At 47.1% G+C, this 23,281-nt stretch overlaps 3 protein-coding genes across 6 annotated transcripts; 1 reads left to right on the forward strand and 2 right to left on the reverse strand.

Moving 5' to 3' along the window:
• Nucleotides 1-238: 238 nt before the first annotated feature.
• Nucleotides 239-4,432, reverse strand: ARL16 (ARF like GTPase 16). The gene is made up of 5 exons (XM_079965742.1): nucleotides 4,224-4,432; nucleotides 3,387-3,443; nucleotides 1,327-1,440; nucleotides 863-978; nucleotides 239-623 (listed from the first exon to the last, which is right to left on the reverse strand). Exons 1-5 carry the CDS (start codon nucleotides 4,329-4,331, stop codon nucleotides 455-457), a joined length of 564 nt encoding a protein of 187 aa, XP_079821868.1. The 5' UTR covers nucleotides 4,332-4,432; the 3' UTR covers nucleotides 239-454.
• An 11-nt stretch (nucleotides 4,433-4,443) lies between these two features.
• On the forward strand, nucleotides 4,444-17,211 carry HGS (hepatocyte growth factor-regulated tyrosine kinase substrate). Of its 3 annotated transcripts, none has more exons than XM_079965419.1 (21): nucleotides 4,444-4,590; nucleotides 6,424-6,508; nucleotides 7,682-7,757; nucleotides 8,197-8,289; nucleotides 8,643-8,766; nucleotides 9,243-9,358; nucleotides 10,528-10,596; nucleotides 10,752-10,876; nucleotides 11,421-11,499; nucleotides 11,596-11,694; nucleotides 12,226-12,321; nucleotides 12,601-12,639; nucleotides 12,745-12,888; nucleotides 13,267-13,480; nucleotides 14,088-14,260; nucleotides 14,406-14,546; nucleotides 14,664-14,841; nucleotides 14,960-15,093; nucleotides 15,723-15,833; nucleotides 16,034-16,129; nucleotides 16,354-17,211. In XM_079965419.1, the coding sequence occupies exons 1-21, from the start codon at nucleotides 4,554-4,556 to the stop codon at nucleotides 16,462-16,464; spliced, it is 2,340 nt and encodes a 779-aa protein (XP_079821545.1). In that variant the 5' UTR covers nucleotides 4,444-4,553; the 3' UTR covers nucleotides 16,465-17,211. The 3 variants fall into 3 exon arrangements, with proteins under 3 accessions (XP_079821545.1, XP_079821546.1, XP_079821547.1); XM_079965420.1 differs by having other exon boundaries at nucleotides 11,596-11,683; nucleotides 12,224-12,321; XM_079965421.1 differs by having other exon boundaries at nucleotides 9,243-9,295.
• On the reverse strand, nucleotides 16,922-23,125 carry LOC307210074 (methyltransferase-like 26 B). 2 transcript variants are annotated; one of them, XM_079965675.1, is made up of 7 exons: nucleotides 22,940-23,125; nucleotides 20,321-20,578; nucleotides 18,929-19,088; nucleotides 18,786-18,845; nucleotides 18,133-18,200; nucleotides 17,742-17,820; nucleotides 16,922-17,544 (listed from the first exon to the last, which is right to left on the reverse strand). In XM_079965675.1, the coding sequence occupies exons 2-7, from the start codon at nucleotides 20,512-20,514 to the stop codon at nucleotides 17,491-17,493; spliced, it is 615 nt and encodes a 204-aa protein (XP_079821801.1). In that variant the 5' UTR covers nucleotides 20,515-20,578; nucleotides 22,940-23,125; the 3' UTR covers nucleotides 16,922-17,490. The 2 variants fall into 2 exon arrangements, with proteins under 2 accessions (XP_079821801.1, XP_079821800.1); XM_079965674.1 differs by lacking the exon at nucleotides 22,940-23,125 and adding an exon at nucleotides 21,246-21,543 and having other exon boundaries at nucleotides 20,321-20,596.
• Between the last annotated feature and the right edge of the window lie 156 nt (nucleotides 23,126-23,281).

Below are 23,281 nucleotides of genomic sequence, written 5' to 3' on the forward strand. Positions count from 1 at the left end.
TTGTTAACAACTCTGCATTCATTGCATGAACAAAGTATCCTGCAAAGAGGCTCTAAGCCACAGAAGGAATTTGAGAACTGGCACAGACGCCATGGGAACTTGGACTGTGAGAAATGAAGACCTTAATTAAAATAAATGGATGAGACAGACATGTAGTTTGTCCTCCCCTTCCATAGAAGCATTCTCTTCCAGCATCCTAGTAGCACATGCAGAACAGAAGAGGCAATATACTGAATGATTTAAATAGGAAAATATTTACTTTTGGGTTCAAACTACATCCAAAGTCCATAGCAGCAATGTTGTTTCCACTGCCTGCAGGGAACTATTAAGTTTTGCTGGCTATAAATTTTGCTAGCTGCCGCTTCCTAAGTGAGAAGACTAGGACTGTTGCCTAGGTCTCTTTCTGCTGCTCCATGTCCAACCAAGGTACCTGAGGTGAGAGCAATCTCCAGCTTCAATCACATTGGGTTGTAGAATGAAACCACTGCATCACATTGGATAAGCCATTGCCATCACGCGCACTGGTCTCTACAACAGTGATGGGCTGCTTGGCACAGGCAATGATATCCTGGATTCGGAACAATGACTTCATCTCCACAAGGGACATATAGCAGGGTAGGTCACTAAAGTCCAAGTAGAGAGAGAAAACAGTAGTCACACACTTTTTACTTTCCAATAAAAAGCCCTGCAGTGGAACATTGTGGGCAGGTTGCAAATCAACTGAAAATTAAAATATCCCCATTCTGATAACTCTCATTCCACTGCCTTGCCATTGGCTACTAATAGTCACTGAAGCCCATCAAATTCTGCTCCCCCTCTTCCAGAGTCCCCTGCACAGAGATTAAAGTTAAATATCACTTACATCTTGTTGAAAATGATGAGTACAGGGACTGATGCTAGCTGCTCAGCAGAAAGAAGTGACAGAAGCTGAATGCAGGATGAGGAGATTTGCGTAGGCTTAGCAGCATCAATCATGTACTGCAGGAGAGACAGAAAGAAAAAGAGAATGATTCAAAGGGAGCCCCAAAGTGAAAAACTAAAGTTCCAGAGTTTTCCAACACAGCATAGCCAGAAGAATTTGGAAATATGCATGAACCACTGAGGTGCTGCAGCATACAAACTGCCTAGTTATTCTCTGGCCAGAGCAAGATTTTCTAGAAATTTGAGTTATTTTTTCTAAGTGGAAGTATAGTACATAGGGCTGCCAAGGAGCAGGTGCAGGACGTGCTGATGTTCCAGGCTCTTCAGACCCTATGCTTTCATTTTTAATGAAAGTAAGTAATTAAGAGCAGCAAACAGCCACAGGAGTGGACAGATTTCCCTTACCAGGACGCAGCAACAGTCACTGTAATAACTAGACCAGATTGGGCCCATGCATCCTCCCAGTTCACGAATTGTGATTTTCTTTCGTATTTGAAGGTCAGTAAGGTTTGTGCCAACCTGCAAAGGGACAACCACCAATTAGACTTGTACGCTGGTGGGTAACTGAGCTGTTATTCACAACACAGGCAAAGGGATTGGTCCAGGTACTTCTGTCAAGCATGACTCAACTCTTGGCACTAGAAGAATCTGATTGGAGCTCTTCCATGCACTTAAAAGGCCCGATAAGCTGGAGATGCAGTTACAATTCTCAAAACAAGCTTCTGCTGCCTTATAATGACAGTGCAATCCTGTGCATACTTAGTTGGAAGTTAAAGAACTCAATGTGTCTTACTCCCAAATACGTGCATAGGTTTGAAGTCTTCTACTGGCAGCAAGTCCCACTGAATTCAATGGGATTTGCTTCTCAGTAGACATTTATGGGATCACACTGTACCCATCTCATGGATCAAGCAGCCTGTTGTGGACTAATGCAGACTGTAAAAGTGTCATTTTGTGTAGGTAACCTAAGAGCTGTGGGGTGTGAAATAACAGTGTTCCCAGGGAGTACTGGTATAGAGAATGGTGAAGCTACCCTTTAGCTACATCACAGAGAGTTGGTCAAAGTGTTGTTTTAAAACAAACTAATTTGGTTTGAGGTTTAGTTTACAGTGGTACCTCAGGTTAAGTACTTGATTCATTCCGGAGGTCCGTACTTAACCTGAAACTGTTCTTAACCTGAAGCACCAGTTTAGCTAATGGGGCCTCCTGCTGCCGACACGCCGCCAGAGCACAATTTCTGTTCTCATCCTTAAGCAAAGTTCTTAACCTGAAGCACTATTTCTGGGTTAGCGGAGTCTGTAACCTGAAGCATATGTAACCTGAAGCGTATGTAACCTGAGGTACCACTGTATTTACATGACTCATCTGGGCAGAGGGCTCTAGGAATGTTTGTGTGATCAAAACCACTGTGCTTAATAGTTTCAATAGTTTTAACCAGTGTCTTAAGAGCACTAAAAGTTTCTTGGTTGTTTTTATTGATGGTGTGTTGCCCAGAAACCCCAAAATGCTGAATGTGGTCTTGCCTTAAACATACCACTGAAGTATGTCCTCTCCTTGTGTACAATTGCTTCTTTTCCCAAAGTTGCTGAGCTTCTCCAAGCTTATTTTGAAAATATTTGGAGCAATATTAATACTTGCAGGAGGCTGGGGACAGGGTAACGTGATAATAGTTTTGCAATGTGCAACGAACTGTAAGCCGACTACAACACACAGCCATGTGTAAGCTATACACATGGCTCAGCGCGCCCCCAGGCTTCGGGGTGCAGGCAGCTCTCCGCAAGCCGTGGGAGAGCTGCCCTCCCACGGCTTGCGGATAGCTTCCTGAAGCCTGCATTCACCCCATAGGACGCACACACATTTCCCCTTCATTTTTGGAGGGGAAAAAGGGCGTCCTATAGGGCGAAAAATACGGTATATAAGAAGTGTATCCTTTGTACCAAGAAGAGCGACAAAATGCAACAAAGGTAATCACAGCAGAAACTATAGAAAGAGGTTGGGGCCTGTCTTAGAACAACAACTCCCTAAGAGCCACCTACCGGCCATTATCACACAAGCAAAAACCACTCTGAAATAAACCAATCTGTATATACAGTGTTCAATTTCATTGATGAATTTTGCTCAATGAATTTTGATTTCATTGACGACAGAAGTGTAAAACATTAGCTAGTGTGACCACGTCTTCCCTTCAGGAGCAGTAAATCATCTCTAATCTGGGTACCACAACATCCTGTACCAATCGGAATACAAGAAACTGCTTTATGCCAAGTCATACTGTTGGTGGGCTAGCTGGGCAATATTTACTCAGGCTGACAGTGATTCTTTCCTATTGGTGCTACTCAAGATCCTTTGAACAAGATGTTCAGGAGCAAACCTGCTGGCACCTTCTACTTGCAGAGCACGTACTCTACAGCTGAGCCCCATCTGCTGAGCCACAAGAACCAAACCAAAGACAAGAAAGGCCATACCGTAGGCAGAGTAGCTGGTGGCTCCCCAAGGTCTTTGGCACCATCTTTGGAACTCAGCTGTGCAGAGACTGTTAAGGAAAGTGGTGGGAATGGAATGGAGAAAGGTTCGGTACAACACAGCACAGACAGAGCCCAAACAGGTGCAAGGGGTTCCCTTCAACCCCCAGGAGAGAGGATTGGAGTGGGGTTGCCATATGTCCTCTTTTCCCACCGCATGTCCTCTTTTTTTCATTGGTAGAGTCATCATAGTGATCCATAGTTAAAACTGGAAGTCACTAAAGTTTTGCTTTTCAAAATACAGCAACCCTCACGGGAAGGGTCTGTTGTCATGAAGCCAGCCTCCCACCATACTTAACTTTCTGTCACCAGGAACTATCTCCTCTCCCTCCCTCCACGGCTTTTGCCCCAACTCGTGCCCAGTCGCACTGCCAGGCAGGCATGGATGACCAGCAAGAGGGGCACAAGAAGAAGAGGAGTTTGGATTTGATATCCCGCTTTATCACTACCCGAAGGAGTCTCAAAGCAGCTAACATTCTCCTTTCCCTTCCTCCCCCACAACAAACACTGTGTGAGGTGAGTGGGGCTGAGAGACTTCAGAGAAGTGTGACTGGCCCAAGGTCACCCAGCAGCTGCGTGTGGAGGAGCGGGGACGCGAACCCGGTTCCCCAGATTAGGAGTCCACCGCTCTTAGCCACTACACCACACAGGCCAGAGAGATACAGCTCACCCACCACCCTAGGCAGCCTCCCCGCTTCCTCCTCCTCCGCCTTCTCGGCCCGGCTAGACCGACCACCTGCCCCCAGCCATCCCTGGCCCTCCTCCCAGCCGCGAGGGGATATTCTGCAGCCGCTTCACCAGCAGGGTCTTGCCCGCGCCCGAACCCCCCAGAAGCAAGTAAGTGGAGCCGTCGCCGCCGCCGCCGCCGCCGCCGCTGGCCATCACCATAGCAACCAGAGGCGACCGCTTCCTCCCCGCCACGAACCCATCCGTTCCTGGACCGACAAGTCGCTCCGGCCGCCACGTCCGCCAATCGCCAAATGGCTGCCGCCGGAAGTCCCGCCTCGGCGCTCCGCGGAAGCCGGAAGCGGGGCCTAGGCTGCGGAAGCGGGTTTCCGAGGCGAACCAGATCCAGCGGTCGGTGCTACCTGCTCTTGGACGGAGATCGCCATGGGGCGAGGCGGCGGCACCTTCGAGCGGCTTCTAGGTACTGGGCGCGGGAGGGAGTCCCGGCAGCGACCTGCACCCTTGACCTGTGACCCCAGATACCTGGCTGGGGTGTTCTGTTCTGACCCTTCCCCTGCCTCTCGCCTTCTTCGCTCCCCTCGCACCTTCGCCCGATGCTGCGCTTCTTCGGGCTGAGCTCCTGTGGGGAACGTCGAAGCCCGGAGCTCCTCCGCAGAGGACCTCCCTTTTCCATCAGCTCCCATTACGCTGGAAGCCAAATAGGGTTTTTCCCCCTGAAAGCTCCTTCTCTGTTCGCTGCCCATCCCCCCTCCCGCCCCTATTAATTTCCCTATGGTTATTCACTATGGTCGCCCCATATACGCCCAGATTGAAGCTCCCAACGTAAAAACAAAACCGTGTTTGGGCCTAGCAGCTGTAACCGACTTCCTCTGCCAGACACAGACAGGATGACAACATTCCTTTTGCTGCCCTTTGATCTCGAAAATGGGCGTTTGAACCAGTGTTCGCCCTACTCAGTGGGTGCATTGGATCTAAGCCACGTTCATAAAGCTCAGTGGATATACTCTGAACACAAATAGCATTGGATACAACCCTTAGAAAAATAAACAAGTCACACACACACACAAAACACATATTCAGTGACGATTGAAGGGGTTATCACTTGATCAGAGCTGTGGTGTTTGTTTAACTGACTAATCTGGCCCTTTTTGAATTCTGGGGGAAACTTAACAGTCTTTTGAGAAATGAAAAGCTTTATGTTTTTACAGTACAACACTGCTGATCTCACCACTATTACTAAAATCAGGCTCTGCAAGGTGACTAACAATCCAGGAAGTGACATGGCAAGAACAGAACTCTCAGCTGACTGAGTCAAGAGAGCACACAGTGGTGCATTTAGGGCAGATGTCACATGGGGAAGGAGTTTGAAATGTGTCAGCTGCTGTGGGGGTGGCAATAACATTGCTTACCAGAAAACAAGAAAAGGGGATGGGGGATGGGCACACAATTGTCATTAGATTATGAGCTCCTTTGCCAATTTTTATATAGTGCTGTCCATGAACAATGAACTTTAGAGTAACATAAGCAAAAGAAAGAGAAATAAGTCAAAGAAGCTTACAGTAACATTTTTGACAATTAAGTGAGAGGATGAAAATGCACAGAAGCAGTTGCAAATAATTAGGCTTTGTGGATGGCAGAGTTGGACATGGGCAGGGTCACTAGACAGCAAGTGTGCTCTGCAAGTAATATTGACTGTGCTATTGGGGGTTAGAAATGCTCTTCGTAAGGGGCCACCATTTAGCAGCAACATAACAGTTGTTTCCATTTACAGATTGCAAACTATATGAAAATCTGAACAGTTTGCAATAGATAAAAATAAATTTAGAAACACAATAATTAAAATAAAAACCATATAAAATGATTTATATATAAACAAAACAAATTCATAAACAATATCCATTTCTATATACCATACATCATAAACATAATATCAATTATAAAGTCAGAGAATGTTACAAGACAATACAGTACAACATAAAATTTCAATCAAAATAATGCACATCATTCATACAACCACTCACCCAATCCCACTCACCATCCATTCCATGCAACTGAAATTACTCAATAAAATTATAATCCACATACAAAGGGCTGATGCCAAGCATAGACATGTAAGATATTTTGCAAGATACTGTTAGGTGAACAGTAGGTCACAAAACAAAATGCTCTAGCTTCTCAAATTTCTGGTGTACTCTACCAACAAATATGGCTTATTTGTCCAACAGACTCCCAAAACAAATAACTATATTAGCATTTGACCTGAATGGTTAATGGTTATTTCAATGTATTTCAGATAAAGCTACCAGTCAGCTTCTGCTGGAGACAGACTGGGAGTCCATCCTCCAGATTTGCGATATGATTCGTCAGGGTGACACCCAGTAAGTGCTGATGCCTGCATCAATCTTTCTTCACTCCACAAGCATCAAGGTTTATTGATAGGTTTAGGACACTGAGCTGTCCCACATTTTAACCTCCCAACTGCCCTTTGCGGTAGAGTAAGTTGAGTATTTGTGGTTGCCCAGGTTCATCCTTTGAGCCTCAAGGGTGAGCAGAAATTTGAACCTGGGGGTTTCCACAGCCAAAGCCAACACTGTTGCTACTATGGCATGCTCTGCGTCTATGAAACTAATGCAGAGGTAAATAACATGTGGACCATGTGTCGACCCCCCACCAGGTGATTTCTGGTGGCCGCCAACAATTTGGCTGCTGTCATTGTTTACTGAGAAGGACTTGGTATTGCTGAGCACTGTCGTGTTGTACTGGTGTGAGCATTGGTTCAGCTTAGTGTCTGGAAGGTATATCTTCTGAGTAGCTGTAAATTTTCTTCATAAAAATGGATTTTCAGGACAGTCAATTAAGTCATCTATTAACGTCAGTCTTTTTGGGTCTTAAAATTCCATCTCATCCCAGTGTATTTATTAACAGAACAACTGTTAAAATTCCATACAAGATCTGCTCTTCTAGATATATGTCCTCTGCTGAAGGAGATGAGGAAATTGTTTTATGGGTTTCTTGTCCTGTGAAACTAGAGACATGCTGTCAACAAAGAGGTTCCAGCTCTTGTGCAAAAGGAAGATAATAATAATTATGTGACAATTATGTTTGCTTATATTGGCTTGGTTCTGTGTGTTCTGCTTTAATAACGAAATTGTCTGAAAATATTTGACAAGGAAGGTATCTGTAGAAAAGAATAGGTAGAGAAGGCACTGCATGTATTTCCAAGTGTTTTCTACAACTACTGATACTTAAGAAAACGAAGCATATTCTTTCATCACACAGCAGTTTCTGCATTACGTAGTAAACTCAGACGTGCAAGATAGTCACCACCTCACACGTAAATGATTTTGATTGGTAAATGGAACAGTTATCGTAGATTAGTCAAATAATTTAGCTTCGAATCTTGACACATATTGACACCTTTTCCTCTTCCATTATAAGTGCTGCTATTATATTTCATGAGAGCAGGGATTTTGGGGTGGCTTCAGAATGACAACTAGTCCTTGTATGCTGCCATTAGACTGAGTTGTTATTCTTCGCATTTTGTTGTCCAGGGCTAAATATGCTGTTGGTGCAATAAAGAAGAAAGTCAACGACAAGAATCCACATGTGGCTCTCTACGCACTAGAGGTAAGCTAAAGTGAACACAACTTCCTCAGGGTGTATTCACTCTCCCAGGTCAATGAGAGAAGCTTTCTTTCCCTAACCTTGCGAGGGAGATGTGCAGCCGGCCCAATTTTGTTCAAAGGAGGACCAGAACTTCTGCTGCTAATTACTTTTAACTAGGACAATATTAAAAGGGGATTAGACCGATTCCTGGAGGATAAAGCTATCAGTTCCTCTAATACCAGAGGCGGTATGCCTCTCAATTTCAGTCCTCTGGGGGAAAACTGGGGGAAAGGGCTGTTGCATTTGTATTTGTTGCTGGTGGTATTTCCATGGACATCTGGTTGGCTACTGGGGGAAACAGGATACTTGACTATATAGGCCTTTGGCCTGATCCAGCAAGGCACCTCTTTGGATATTTGGTCAGGGGCAGTTCATGTTCATGAATATATTTTCCTTGTAGGTCTTGGAATCTGTGGTAAAGAACTGTGGTCAAACAGTTCACGATGAAGTAGCTAACAAACAGACCATGGAGGAGTTGAAGGAATTGCTGAAGGTAGGAGCTTTTTGGTTGTTTCTCCTCTCCGTAAACAGCTGTTTAAAGAAAAAGAAATCCAAATTTATAAACAGGGAAGCACCCTCATAGGCCAAACATTGAGTTCCTTTCCAGCAGGAGAAAATTTACAAGGAAAACCACTCTTTCTGTCCTTCCCACCCCTAGTAGAAGATGAATATATAGGTAGTGAGCAAAGAGAATAACTGAGGTTGGGTTTCTGATACTAGATGGCAAGGGGCATTGCTCCAAGTGTCATTTCCCAGTTAAATTGCGCTTACGCTGTCCTCTTGGAAGATTGTGGGTTCGTTTCCATTGGGCATATTGCCTGATCCTGGCTCTGCACATTTCTACAGAGACAAGTTGAAGCCAATGTTCGCAACAAGATCCTGTACTTGATCCAGGCATGGGCTCATGCCTTCCGCAATGAACCCAAGTACAAGGTGGTGCAGGACACTTACCAGATCATGAAGGTTGAAGGTAAGGATGAGTGACCTGTGCTGTGAAGAAGGGGGGGGGAGACGGAGTATGTTCAGTTGGGGGTCTGGAGAAAGCACACTGGTGCATTTGTTTTAAGAAACAGCAATGACCAGCTTCCATGTAGCATATCAGTGTCTTAGGTATAAGCCCTAACGGAACACAGTAGCTTCCAGAGCCAAGAAGAATTTCTGTGATCTTTGTCACTTGTGATATTATGATATGTTGGACTATGGATCAGGCGGTTTGTTGGACTTAATTCTGGAAGGCCAATCTATGCAGATCGCTCTAGCCTCATCCCCTCAGTACTTTTGTGGGGATGTCATGTTTCTTTGGTTGGAAAAGGGAACGTGGTGAGGAGGTAAATGACTTGTGTGCACAGCTTCTCAGGTCTGTCACTTGGTGCCCCCATCCCAAGTACCAGCTAGTGCCAGTGGTTGAAGATCCCAACAGAGTGACATTGTTGATCTTTCCTGCAGGTCATGTTTTCCCAGAATTCAAGGAGAGTGATGCCATGTTTGCAGCGGAAAGGGTGAGTGTCCCAATTGGGAAAGGGGCACGCCTCACATATGGAAATGATTTGGACTTTTTTGTGGTAATTATAATCTGTCTTGATACTTCTGTTGCTGAGTTTGGGCTGAATCAGTCTCCAGTGAAAATTCAGCTGCCTGGGGGTGGGTGACAGCAAAAATAGAACATATCCCATTCGATTTGTACATTGTGGGCTGTGGGAAGTAAGAGACGCTAATTGTGTTACTTACTTGCTTATCTCGTTTTTATAATGTTCTTCACAACAGCATCCCAGGGTGGTTCACAAAAGGTAAAAAAAATGTGCAGAACTAAAGCCAACATTAAAAGCAACAGCAGAAAGTAAATACTTCTAATAGATTGTTACGGAATCAGATTGCTCATAACCCAGGGGTGCCCAAACTTATTTTTCAAAGAGGGCCAGATTTGATGAAGTGAACATGCACGAGGGCCGACCAGAATTGTTGAGCTTTTTTTAGAATTGAAGTTGCTGAGCTTTTTTTTAGGATTTTGCCCCGGGACATATACTGCCATGGTGCATTTTGAGCAACCTATGTAACTGAAGTAGGAAGGACACCTGGTAGATCTCCAGAGGCAGCGGAATTCCACATGGAGGGTGCCACAACTGAGAAGGCCCTCACACAGGTCTCTCACACAACCACACCCTACATACCAAGCACTACTCAGGGGGTGGAACCACAAGAAGGGCCCCTTCCACAGATATTAGCTTGCAAGTGGCACACAATGAGTGAAGAACTCAAACATATACTTGGGTCCCAAGTCATTTAGTGTAATATAAGCCAACATTAATACCTTGAAGTAGACTTGGAATCAAATAGCTAGCTGGTGCAGATCACAGAAAATTGATGTAATGTGACTCTGTCTTTGCATCTCATTCAGTAAACAAGCAGCGGCATTCTACACTATCTGCAGCCTCCTAACTATCTTCTAGGGCAGCTCCACATAGAATGCATTGCAGTAGTCTTAACTGTGAGGCTATCAGAGCATGGATCACTGACAAGAGTATCCCAAGAATGTCCAGCATTCCAGTTCGGGAAGAGAACCATCTATTTAGTTTTTACTGCCTCTTTATGTTACACATGCATTTTCTCTATCTGGGATCCCTCCTCAAATACTGCTGCTCTTGGGGGTGCTTTTTTCGGGTTCTTAGGATCACTTCAAGGCTTTGTGACGGCCTTTTTGTTACCCAATACTTGCTTTGTTTCTGTGCGGCAGGCCCCAGACTGGGTGGACGCGGAGGAGTGTCACCGGTGCAGAGTCCAGTTTGGGGTGGTGACTCGTAAGGTGAGTGGTGCAACTCCCTGTCCCGACCTGGAGCTCCTTTCCTGTGGCAGCTGACATGACACAGAGCCATGTTAAAATAGCAGCAAGAGGAGGTGGTGGCCGGGAGATTTAAATTCTAGTGGGCTTCTATTCTTGACCTCTCCCTGTGTTCGCAGCACCACTGCCGGGCATGTGGGCAGATTTTCTGCGGGAAGTGCTCCTCCAAGTATTCCACCATTCCCAAGTTCGGCATAGAGAAGGAGGTGCGAGTGTGTGAGCCCTGCTACGAGCATCTCAACAAGTAAGTATCGGAGCTCAGCTAATGAAGAGGGTCATTAGCACAGAAAGGTTGGGGAAGAATGAGGGTTTTTTTTGGCAGCCTTTCTTTCAACATGTGCATACTCTGGAGGGAGAGAGTTCTTATTCCTCTAACAGTAAACTGAATACAGTGGTACCTTGGTTCTTGAATGCCTTGGTACTCGTACGTTTTGGCTCCCGAATGCCGAAAACTCGGAAGTAAGTATTCTGGTTTTTGAATGTTTTTCAGAAGCCGAACGTTCAACACAGCTTCCGCTTGAGTGCAGGAAGCACCTGCAGCCAATAGGGAGCTGTGCCTTGGTTTTCGAACTGTTTCAGGAGTCAAACGGATTAAGTTTGAGAACCAAGGTTCCACTGTAGTCTGGCAAGTTGCAGCTTAAAGAGAAAGAGCTAATTGGCTTATTGCAGACCAACAGATGCTACAATAGAGCAGGTGTTGAGTGGTCCTCTCTTCCCCCCAAACCCCTGGCCGACCACCAGATTGCAGTTCAGCTGTGGTCATGATCCTGGCTTCTCTGTATACACAGGAAAGCAGAAGGGAAAGGAACTGCAACCACGGAGCTTCCTCCTGAGTACCTGACCAGCCCTCTTTCCCAGCAGTCCCAGGTGAGCACTTGGCTGTGATGGCAAGGGATGGGTCTCCAGCTTCACCCGTCACCTCTTCACCCAGGTTACAGTGACTGCTGTTTCTTCTGCCCTCAGCTGCCTCCCAAGCGTGATGAAACTGCCCTGCAGGAGGAGGAGGAGCTGCAGCTGGCCATTGCACTCTCCCAGTCAGAGGCAGAGGAGAAGGAAAGGATGGTTTGTGTCTTGAGAATTAGGGGGGGGATTCCTGTGACATTAATACTCGGAGGTACCCCGCAGGGTTGACTGCCTTCCCTCTTTCACTGCAACAGCCTAGCCCTCAAATATGGGAAACTTGTGCTGATGTCGTCTTCCCCCTGCCAAAAGGAGGCATTTTAATTTTGGGGTACTTTGCCAATTGGGTTTTGTAACTACCAGAAGCGATTCCAGGAAACATACACATTATGTCGTGTTCAGTTAATTAAAATGCTGCATTAACTTTCCCATTTTGTTGTCTAATTAAGAGCAGATAAAGACCATGCTGATTCTGGGTGAATCTTAATTTCATCACTAACTGCACACTTATTTGTGCCATTCTGAGATGCCCGGATGTGGCTGGTAACTTGTCAGGAGGCATGCTTCATGCTTCATTCCCGATCAGCTTCTGGCTTGCTGGCCGACTGCAAAAGTGGTTCCTGGCTTGCTGTGCAAGTTCAGGAATCGGTGAAGCATTCCTATATCGTTCTCCCTCTTGCTTTTCCTCTGCAGAGACAGAAAAGCACGTATTCCACATACCCCAAGGCTGAGCCGACACCAGTCACCTCATCGGCTCCACCAGTCAACACCCTCTATTCCTCACCTGTGGTAAGTGCCCACCCACCTGGAGAGATTTCCCCTTTTGCCATTTAGACACTTTTCCCGTGTCATGAACATTCTGTGGTTCTTTGGTAAGTCCAATGATGTCCATGGGAGAGGAAGAGAATGTGTGTTGGCTTCAGCAGCTCCTTCTGCTCACGAGTCCCCTCAAGCCTTGAAGCTTGAAACAGGCAGCATTTCAAGCTTGATCTCCTAAGAGAAGGGGAGGCAGTGGGGGCACCCATCTTTGCATGGGTGGTTAATCCTGTAATATGTGTCTTATTTCAGAACTCCTCTGCACCTCTGGCCGAGGACATTGACCCTGAGGTAAGACCCCCCATCCCCATAAGCCATTTTGTACTCCACTGGTATCAGCGACACCCTGGCTAGTGACAACCAGCTTGCTTCCTGTTTCCCAACATCTCCTTGCAGTTGGCTCGGTACTTGAACCGTAACTACTGGGAGAAGAAGCAGGAGGAGGTGCGCAAGAGCCCCACCCCTTCAGCCCCGCTATCCATGGGGGAGCCAGCAACCCAGAACACCGAGGTCCAGCCTGCCCCGCTCAGTGTGGTGGAGGTAAGAGCAGCCTTCCATTTCTGTGTGCTCTTAGGATGCTCCACAGTAAGGCAGAATTAGGCTCAGCCGCTGGGTTTGTTTGGTTTTTTTCCTGAAATGGTTGCCAGCTGGTGAGCAACTGCTGTTTCTTTCTCCAATGTGAGCAGCGGGATTAAAGGAGGCCAGGCACGGAGTGCGGCAAGCTTTCTGTGCTGCATTTGAACAGTCTGGAGGTTTAAGGTTTTTACAGGAGATGCATCGCCTTGCAGGGAAGCAGGACAGGGGTAACCCAAGGCAGCTGAAGCCACATTGAAAAATGAACTCTGTTGAGCTTTAACTTAGTTGGAATTGTGGCTTCCAGTTAATGGTCTCCCCATCTCTCTCTGATGGTCTCCCCAGCAGCAATACCAAAACGGCGAGACAGACGAGAGCCACGACCAGTTCCTGAAGGCTCTGCAGAACGCCGTCACCACCTTCGTCAACCGCATGAAGAGCAACCACCTGCGCGGCCGGAGCATCACCAATGACTCCGCCGTGCTCTCACTCTTCCAGTCCATCAACAGCATGCACCCTCAGCTCCTGGAGCTGCTGAACCAGTTGGATGAGCGCCGCCGTAAGTTCCCAGGGCCCCGGCCCTTAATGTGGGCAGAGACCTGCGGGAGGAGCTTGTAGCACGGTTGGGATCACCTCTCTCCCCATTAAATCATAGGCGGTTAATTGACTTCCTTGCGTTGAACCAAAATGGGCATTGGGGCTTCCTTTCCACTTTTTGGGGTGGGAAGGAAGGGAAGATGGCGTGATGCCTTTGGCCCACGCTGAGGAGCCTGCCCTGCTTTCCTTGAGGTGAGAGCTATAATATTTTTATTATTTATACCCGGCCCATCTGGCTGGGTTTCCCCAGCCACTCTGGGTGGTTTCCAACAAAACACTAAAATACAATAACCTGTTAAACATTAAAAGCTTCCCTAAACAGGGCTGCTTTCGGATGTCTTCTAAAAGTCTGGTAGTTGTTTTTCTCTTTGACATCTGGTGGGAGGGTGTTCCACAGGGTGGGTGCCACTACTGAGAAGGCCCTCTGCCTGGTTCCCTGTAACTTGGCTTCTCGCAGCGAGGAACCACCAAAAGGCCCTCGGCACTGGACCTCAGTGCTATACCTCCTGTGGATCTCATGGAGGTGGGGCTTCTGACTACGCCTTTTTTCACCCCTTCCCCCTGCCCAGTGTACTATGAAGGACTTCAAGATAAACTTGCCCAGATCCGGGATGCACGGGGAGCCCTGAATGCTCTGCGGGAGGAACACCGGGAGAAGCTGCGCCGCGCTGCGGAGGAGGCCGAGCGCCAGCGCCAGATCCAGCTAGCCCAGAAGCTTGAGATTATGCGGCAGAAGAAACAGGTGAGGTGGCCGGTGCCAAGTGTGTCCGGTACAAAAGGTACATCTGCCCTCTGCAAAATGGTTTGCAAGTGGTGCAGCCTAGTAAAGCATGAAGTCCCATGGCTCCCGTGTTGTAATGCATCCCATGTTCTTCTCCAACTTGTAGGAATACCTGGAGATGCAACGGCAGTTGGCGATCCAGCGCCTTCAGGAGCAAGAGAAGGAGCGCCAGCTGCGACTGGAGCAGCAGAAGCAAACGATCCAAATGCGGGCCCAGATGCCTGCTTTCTCCTTGCCGTATGCTCAGGTATGACGGGTGGAGAGGCCGAGAATCCCTCCTCCTCTTCCCTTCCATGGCTGTTCTCTTTGCAGATACATCAGCCAAGTCACCGTCCCTCTCTTAACCTGCTTCCTGTCTCTCTAGCTGCAGGCCATGCCTCCTGCTGGCGGGGTGATCTACCAGCCATCAGGCCCCACAAGCTTCCCAGGCACCTTCAGCCCAGCAGGCTCTGTGGAGGGCTCACCTATGCACACAGTGTACATGAGCCAGCCTGCCCAGGGCAGCACCGGACCGTACACTGCAATGCCTGTGGCAGGAACAGGTAAGAGCAATAGGATGGAGGGGGAATGTGTTAGCTGAAAGCACCTGAAACGGGATACTGGGCTACCTGGCCTGGTCTCGGAAGGCTGTCCATTTCTCATATTTCATCTGTATTTCAGATCCCAACATGGTGAGCACCTACATGTACTCAGCAAGCACTAATAATGCCCAGGCAGCTCCGCAAGGGCAGGCTGTGCCCACCACGAATCCTGCCTATTCTTCCTACCAACCTACACCTACCCAAGGCTACCAGGCAAGTTTGACCCACAGCCCAAATTTCCTCTGCCCCAAATCAGGGGATTAAATCCCAGCAGATTATATGTGCTGCTGTGAAAGTGGAGGGGGGAGAGTTCAAGCCAGTGTGGTGATGTCTTTAGTGTTTGACTAGGACGGAGGAGATCCAAATTCGAATCATTCTAGTGGTGATGCTTCTGTTATTATTTAGCTGAAGCACCTATTTTAAACCATTTTCGGAAGGGTAGCCAAATTAAGTCTGTTGCAGCAAAAATAGCGGAGCCTTGTGGCAACATAAAAGACAAAAAATAATAATCATTGCATCAGCTTCAATGGACTACAGTCCAGTTCATCACATTATGTGTGTTGTGGTTCAAGCATTTGGATTTGGACCCGGGAAGTCCAGGTTCAAGTCTTCTCATAGCCATCAAGCACAGTGCAAGTAGCAGCTCTCCGTCTTACCTATAGCACCTATGTTAATAAAGTGGAGAGGACTGTACATGCCGCCTTGATCTCCTTGGAAGAAGAGTGGAATATAAATAGTCTTTGCCAGCTTGCAAGTAGCAAAAGTTTCTCCCTCTGTGTTCTTGCCTGTGTGTTGAAGTTTGTCTAGACTTCTCACCCATTCCTGCCTCCTTTACCTTTCAGAACGCAGCTGCCCCTTCCCAGACCCAGGCGATCCCAGCCATGACACAAGCACCACAGGGTTACATGGGCAATCAGTCGGTCTCCATGGGCTACCAGCCCTACAATATGCAGGTGAGAGACTCCTTGAAACTGTTGCGCTGTGCCCCTTCTCCAGTGTCCAGTGTGAGGGCAGCCAGCAGACAGGACTGAAGGGGAATTCTTGTATGTGAATAGAGGCAGCAAAGCCACCCTTAAGCTCCAGGCTCACTCCTGTTATGAATGGAGCCATGTGGATTGATGGAAAGTCTTATGCCCTCTTCTTTTCCTGCCAGAACCTCATGTCAACCCTCCCTGGCCAGGAACAGGGTTTGAGTAACCTGCCACCCCAGCAGCCTTACCTGTCAGGACAGCAGCCTATGTATCAGCAGGTGAGTCTTCAACCAGCCACTTTGGGGGCAACTGTTTTGGCGACTTCTTCATTTTATGTTAGGCTGATGCCCTGATTTGCTTCAGCTCAACATTGTTTGGCTTTTTAGCCTCTGTGCCAATCCATGGGTTGGAGGACCGTTATCTACAGTAGCTTTAAATGGGGGAGGAGGATGCCTTTTTAAACATGACCTCCTTACTCGCTTCCCTGTTTGCCTCCTTACAGATGGCACCTCCTGGAGGACCTCCCCAGCAGCAGCAGCCTCAGCAGGCTCCAGTCCAGGTGCAACAGGCACAAGGCGGCAGCGGAGAGGCTCAGCTGATCTCCTTTGACTAATCTCTTGGCTTATGAGGAAAGGGAGGGGTGGGTTTCTAAGACATTATAACACTACCATCTGTTGGTCACTGCTGTACTCGCTACACCATTGCTATTACCTTGCGCCATCCCCACCCTGGGGAACGGAGAGCTGAGCCCCCGCTGTCCTAGGTAGTTTCCTGTTGGCTACCTGTACCTCCCCCCTCCATCCCTCACTAAGTGAGCCTTCTGGGAGGAGCAAGAGACACCTGTGCTCAAATAACCTTATACACTGTTCCTTGGCTGTGGAGAGAGAGTAGCCCACTGCCTGATCCTCCTAGCTTTGTGTTGGCTGGGTAGCAGAGCAGAATTCTCAAGGAGTGCCTCCTATGTGCGCCATTACAGGTTGGAGAGCTGCACTTCTCATTGGAAACTGCATTTAAGCATGCTCCAAAGCCAGAGTAAATGGGTCCAGCCCACAGCATGATCTGGGCCTACATCCTTCTCCCCACCTCCCCTTTAGTACATTCTATGGTTGCATCTTGCCAATCAAGTGGCCTTCACCTCGAACACCACTGCCCCCTTCCCCTCCATGATCTCACAGCCCTCCATGTCTCTTCTCAGTCCCTTTGGAGAACCCACGACATTGAACACAGCCTGCTCCAGGCCTGCGTTTCTTCTCCCCTTCCTCTTCCCTACTTATGCTCGCTGCTTTTGAAGACTCATCTCTTGTGTTTAGTGCTGGTGTAGACAGAATGGAACCAGTGACAATAAAGTATTTAAAACTTTTTTCAGTCTGTGCTTCCTCGTAGGCCTTGGGTTAAAAGTTTCTGTCTCTGCAGAACTAGTTGGTTGGTTGTGACCACCAGTGTATGCAACTGGGTACAGGAGGCATTTGTCATCCTGGGGCAGCACAGAGAATAGAATTTCTTAAAGCCATTCTGAAAAAGTTATCCCCCCCCTTCCCCAAAGAAGCTGCAGAAGCATCCATTTCTTTTTCTTAATTTAATTTCCACACCCATCCATATAAATAGGGCAGTCCTCCTTTGACTTTTCCATAGCCAGAGATTATAACTCCCTCCGCCGAAAGATCAAACATTTGGTGTATTCAGGCATCTCCAGCTGAGGAAGAAAAATAGGCGCCGAGTCATTGCATGAGGGAGGATGAGTAAAATGGAAGCCTATGGGAGAAACTGCAGAGCTGGTGGGATCCCCCTCCCCAGGAAACAAAGAGCAAGAGTGGGAAGTGGTGGTTGTGGTTTCTGCAGTTCTATTTCATTGCCCCCCTACAATATTGTAGGCTGACCTCAGCCTCTTACCATGCGCTCAAGCCGCAGTGCATTAGTGTTTGCCAGTTGACGAAGCTCCTCCACATCTCTCAGTCCCCACTCAGGATTTCTGCCATTTTAAAAGTATAATGTGTTAAAATAGAACATGGCCTGGTCACAACAAAATCTTTAGAGCCTTTCCCAAGGAAGGAAAAACAGTAGGCTAAAGGCTAAACACGGTCTCTGCCTGTAGCTCATCTTCATCACCTAACACAATCTTGCCCTGTTGTCCATCTTCCATGCTATTACACAACAAGTAAATAGTGAGGAAATAAATCAATGGGAGCTTTCCAAGTAGCCTTCCCCCACCCCGCCTTGATCTCACTAGGCCTTTGGTGGTCACCACAAGGAAGACAAGAGATGTCCTTCAGCTCTAACATACCTGGCCTGGAGCATGTTATCCAGTTGCACATTGCACTCTGGAAGGATGATCCCATTAACGGCGAAGGGCTGTGGAGTGGAAGCAGAGTGGGAATTAACTCCAGGCCAGCATTCTATGGGGCTCCTAGGCCAAAGGTCTAGAATGAAGGCAACAAGCCTAATATCAGTGATCCTTGAGCAACCCCCGTTGAATTCAGTAGGATTTACTTCTGAGGAGGCATTGTGCTGTAAGACTCATGAGCAAGAAGTCTTGTGGCAGAACTGGATCAAAATATGAGCTGCTTTCCAACCTTAAGGTTCTCCCTTTCCATCAAGTCGATGCAGGGGCGGTGGTGGATACTGCTTAGTGCTGGGCTTGGGCATCCGAGCAGAGCAATAAGCAGAAGCACTCGGCCTTCCTGTTGGCTGATGTGGAGGACAGTGATACTTGGGGCTACTGTTTTGCACATCAATTCAAAGGCTCCCAACAAGAAGCTGGCGGTCGGGCACTTTGAGAGCTGCACAAATCAAGACTTCTGGCATACCCCACCCATACCTAGATTTAATGAAATATGACCTTGCAGGTCAGATGGGGAATCCTGGCAAGCCCGGACTTTGCCTGTGATTGCCTTCCCACTGAGCTTAAGCTGTAATGGATGGTTTTCCTATACTCACCCCATAGGCCAAGCAAATGCCTCCAGGTTTCAGCAGTTGCCCTATGCCTTTAAACATTCCCTGTAACACAAAAGGTTATCTGTTGAATAAGTTCCTTTGCAGAGGTCAGTTTCCATAATATTGACCTAAATGCTTTGTCATACCTCCAGGCCTTGATCAGTCATATGCAGCAGGTTAATAATAATGATGAAGTCACAACAGCCTTGACTCAAGCCAGCCCACTGGTCCCATGGCTGTGTTACATCTATGGCAAGGGGTTCTCGGACATTGGTCACCTTGGTGGCTTGGATGTAAGCAGAGATGCTGTGGGAAAAGATGGGAGATTCTTATTTTTGTGTGTAAAGCCATAATAAAAAAAAGGGGATAACTACTTTCTCCAGTTTCCTTCCCTCTGGCCCCACAAAAAAGCAGGACTGGGTTTGAAATACAGTCAGGCAATATAGTGGGATGCTGAACCAGAGAAAGGCTAGACAAGGGTATGATATATGCATCCAACATTGATTCTCCAAGTTAAAGGGGTGGACACATTTTGATTTTTCCAAGTGACAGCGCTAAGATTTCAGATGTGACTGCTTTATGAATTATGGTCAGAGTAAATGACACAGGCACTCAATCACGTGTATGTGACGCTAGCAACAAGCAATACAGCACACTGGCACAATCTCCCATGCCATTTTATGCCCTTCAGTTTCTGTCCTCATCCCTCCCAACACCTCTTGGTGAGCAATGACTATTAGAAATGTTATTGCTTTTGAAAAGGAATACCCCACACAACACCCTCTTTACTCCATCTGTTGACTTAAGCTGTTTGCGCCAGATGATTTTTGCACAGGCCAAGATGCCACCTACGAAATGCTGTTACAATTTTATCCTCACCCTTGCGCATGTTTTGCAAATTGTAAATTTCAGGAATAGCTAACAATAAAATAAAATGTAATGAAGGAACGTCTGGAAAAGCCCTTGGACACTCGTCAACCGTTTGTTCATGTTTATCATACAACAACTCTAAAAAAATAATCCTCATTTCTCATACTGTAATCTAGTGCACATTAACCATGATAATTTTAATCTACCCACAATCCACAGACCCAGGCTAAGCAGTCAAAGCAACACCAGGTATTAAAACCAAATTTTAAAAAAATGCATCTACCTTGGCATATACTGCTTTATTGCCAGATTATTCTATAGTCTAAAACAGGTTGCCACCAAGAAGTTCTCATTATTCCATTTAAATGTACACATGCCATTACTGCTTCAGCAGCAAGCCTTTCTTGCTTACCAAGAATATATGCACAGCTAGGATCTGTCCAATGCAGAACAATCTAGCTATTTCTTGGAAAGGCATTTTCAGTCTACTGAACACAAGCTGCCATATGGTTTTTGACAGTCCCTTTTGGCTGACTATAAACAAGGACTAAGAGCCAGTTCTTTTTAGTGCAGATTTTGTGCCAACATTCTGCTGGGGCCAAGGGAAAGCATGGTCTACACGCCACTACAACACCCATCCCTTGCTGTCATCACAGGCCCCAGTGTACCTCTGTTGAGAAGCTGGGCTGATCTCCGAGGGTTGCCAGATGACCGTGGGCAAGGCCTGAGCAAAGTGCACCACATGCTGTCCTGTGCCAGATCCCAGTTCAAGCCCAAAAGCTGAGCTTGTGTCATCCACATAGTCAGCCAGCACCTCGAGGATGGTTTCCTTGTTTCTCTCAGCCATCGGTGAAACTAGCATCTTTTCTGGAGATACGCTGTTCTCTTCTCCGGGGATTTCTGTTTGCTTTCTGATATCTCCAGCCCTACAATGATGCCCTAAGCTAGATTTATTAAAGCAAAGGAGATTACACTAAGATGCACTTGGCTACAGCAGGAAAGGCACGTGTTGCCCTTGCACCTGCAGCTCAGACAATCCTGCTGCAAGATTCAACACAATGTTTTCACTGGGATATTTTGTACAGACCTCTGAGCTGCGTGTTTGCTTCATACACCTGATGATCTATTCTACAAAGTAGGCTGATCAAATACTCATCATGCTGCAATAAGATGGTTGCCTTTTAAGGGGCCACAGAATCCTGTTGTTTTTATTCAGAAACATGTTGCCTTTGGGATCTTGTTTCTGTTGGATTTTTTGTTGGATTTAATTTATATGCAAATGCAATACAGTAATACACAACTTTAACAGCATTATTATACAAGATCACTTTTGTCTAGGAGTTTGTTTTGTGGGCTATTAAGATCAGTGCCAGCTATCGGTAATAGGCTGGCTGCAATACTCCTGAATCAGGAATGTGTTCTAAATCAACAGTGCTGAGACTTGCGACCATCACTCACTGTATAAGTGGTCAAGAAATGGAACTGCTGAAACTAAAATGTACAACTTCATTTTATTGTGAAGGATCACATTAATGCATGCTTGTCTAAAGAAATAGGTTTTAGCAGGCATTGAAAAACAATACAAAAAGGCACCTTGTTAATAATACTGACAAAGCCTTCAGGGCGCAGGATGAGCTCTGCTGTGGGGCTTCTGGTGTGCAGCATTCTTTGGGAGCTTTTCCCATGGAGTTCTTCATTTGTGGTGTCTGGTGGGCAAGTCTGTTTCTAAAAACTTTCAGTTCTTATCAGCATTGGCTAAAATCAAACTAATGCAAATCCTTGTCTCTGCATCTCTCCCACACAAAAAGCCCTTTGTTTCAAGGAGGCAGACTGGGTGAAACACAAAGCTAATTCTGGATCCAAGCCAAGTTAGACTGCACATATTTGTGTTCTGTACTGTTGTAAATAAAAAATATGCCGTTTTCCCTTATGGGGTATCCAAGAGCCCATATAGAGTCCTTACATAGGTTCCCTATTGGTAGGAGAAAATAACAGAGGCCAACCAGAGAATATTGAGAAGCAAAGCAGCTAGTAAGCATGATCTTTATTTATCTGTTGCAACAGGGTGCTCCGCTCCCCTCACACGCAGGAGAGGAAGAGGACCCAGAACAATGGCGTGCAAGGCCTTATAAAGACTTTTGAAATTGCCACCCTGTAGATCAAGACCACCCCCAGAAACATTATGCATTCATCACAGAAGGGGTGTAACCTAAGACCACCTCTCAGATAAGGCAGATTTAAAACAGAACATTTGCATGTTGTTTTCTCCTGTCGCTTTGTTTATTTCCTGTCTGGCAGGTTAAAGGTAAAGGTAAAGGTACCCCTGCCCGTACGGGCCAGTCTTGACAGACTCTGGGGTTGTGCGCCCATCTCACTCAAGAGGCCAGGGGCCAGCGCTGTCCAGAGACACTTCCGGGTCACGTGGCCAGCGTGACAAAGCTGCATCTGGCGAGCCAGAGCCGCACACGGAAACGCCGTTTACCTTCCCGCTGGTAAGCGGTCCCTATTTATCTACTTGCACCCGGAGGTGCTTTCGAACTGCTAGGTTGGCAGGCGCTGGGACCGAGCAGCGGGAGCGCACCCCGCCGCAGGGATTCGAACCGCCGACCTTTCGATCGGCAAGTCCTAGGCGCTGAGGCTTTAACTCACAGCGCCACCTGCGTCCCCGTCTGGCAGGTTACTTGATTGGATTTCTTGGGGAGCCTGGCCATTCTTTTGTAGTGGTAAAATACTTATTTCCTGGGCCAGGTCACAGGCTCACACCTTTATTCATACACAGATTAAGACAGGATTTGTGAAGGAAGAGACAATGGGGAGGCTTTTCCATTTTGACCATGCAGAGAAACATTTGCTCAGTTTAGGAATCAAAATGGTTCTAGGTTTGCTTTCCTGTGCTGAGCTATGTACGTGTGGTTATGAACGTTGCCATATATCTAAGACCATAAAATTCCTATCACATTATATATCCAGCACGCTGGTATATATCAAATTACAAAAAAAATGTAAGTCAAGACTAATTCTGTACATCACCAAAATCCTTTTGGAAATTATTGTTTACTCAGGAGTAGGTCCCACTGAATCCAATAGGGCTTGCTCCCAAGTGTTTCAAGGCTGCAGCCTTAGCTTAATTATCAGCTTTGTAAACAACCCGTGATTTGCTAGGCCGAATTTTAATTGTCAGCGGCCCCAGCGCCGTGCTGTTAGTATGTGCACTTGGTAATATCAAATTATGCCTTCCCAGCTTTTGAATCCCACCGGTCTCCTTGCTAAACGAATCAAACAACCACCTCTGAAGAGCTTAGTGGCACGTTCCGGGAACACCATTTTACACCCATTTTACAGTTTACACCGCCTCCATTCCACGGGCTCCAAACGCTCCTTCCTCTTCCCGCGCAAAGAAAACACGCTCCCAAATCCCGCGCGACTTCCGCCGTTGCTAACAAACGCGTTTGCCGCCACCGCCGAGCGCACCAACGCCTACCATAGAGTCTTCATCCCTAGCGCGGCATTGTGTAAAGGTGGTAAGCGGCCCCAATGTCACCTCCGTCAACTACGGAGATGCACGGCGGGCCGCCTAGAGCGCCGTCGATCGAACTCGGCCGCGATAGGTGCACCCCGCTGGATCAGAG

The sequence above is a fragment of the Podarcis cretensis genome, assembly GCF_951804945.1.
Source record: "Podarcis cretensis genome assembly, chromosome: 2".
NCBI classification, from domain to species: Eukaryota; Metazoa; Chordata; class Lepidosauria; order Squamata; family Lacertidae; genus Podarcis; species Podarcis cretensis.

Coding starts and splice junctions, on each gene's coding strand:
- ARL16 (XM_079965742.1), bottom strand. CDS start 4,331: ATGGTGATGGCCAGCGGCGGCGGCGGCGGCGGCGGCGACGGCTCCACT. Junction 1,441..3,386: donor CACCAGCTACTCTGCCTACG/GTATGGCCTTTC, acceptor GTCCCTTTGCAG/GTTGGCACAAACCTTACTGA. Junction 979..1,326: donor GTGACTGTTGCTGCGTCCTG/GTAAGGGAAATC, acceptor TCTCTCCTGCAG/TACATGATTGATGCTGCTAA.
- HGS (XM_079965419.1), top strand. CDS start 4,554: ATGGGGCGAGGCGGCGGCACCTTCGAGCGGCTTCTAG. Junction 8,767..9,242: donor CCAGATCATGAAGGTTGAAG/GTAAGGATGAGT, acceptor TCTTTCCTGCAG/GTCATGTTTTCCCAGAATTC. Junction 11,500..11,595: donor CTCTTTCCCAGCAGTCCCAG/GTGAGCACTTGG, acceptor TTCTGCCCTCAG/CTGCCTCCCAAGCGTGATGA.
- LOC307210074 (XM_079965674.1), bottom strand. CDS start 21,349: ATGAAGAACTCCATGGGAAAAGCTCCCAAAGAATGCTGCACACCAGAA. Junction 20,597..21,245: donor TTGTCAGTATTATTAACAAG/GTGCCTTTTTGT, acceptor TAATAAATCTAG/CTTAGGGCATCATTGTAGGG. Junction 18,846..18,928: donor TGACTGATCAAGGCCTGGAG/GTATGACAAAGC, acceptor TTTGTGTTACAG/GGAATGTTTAAAGGCATAGG.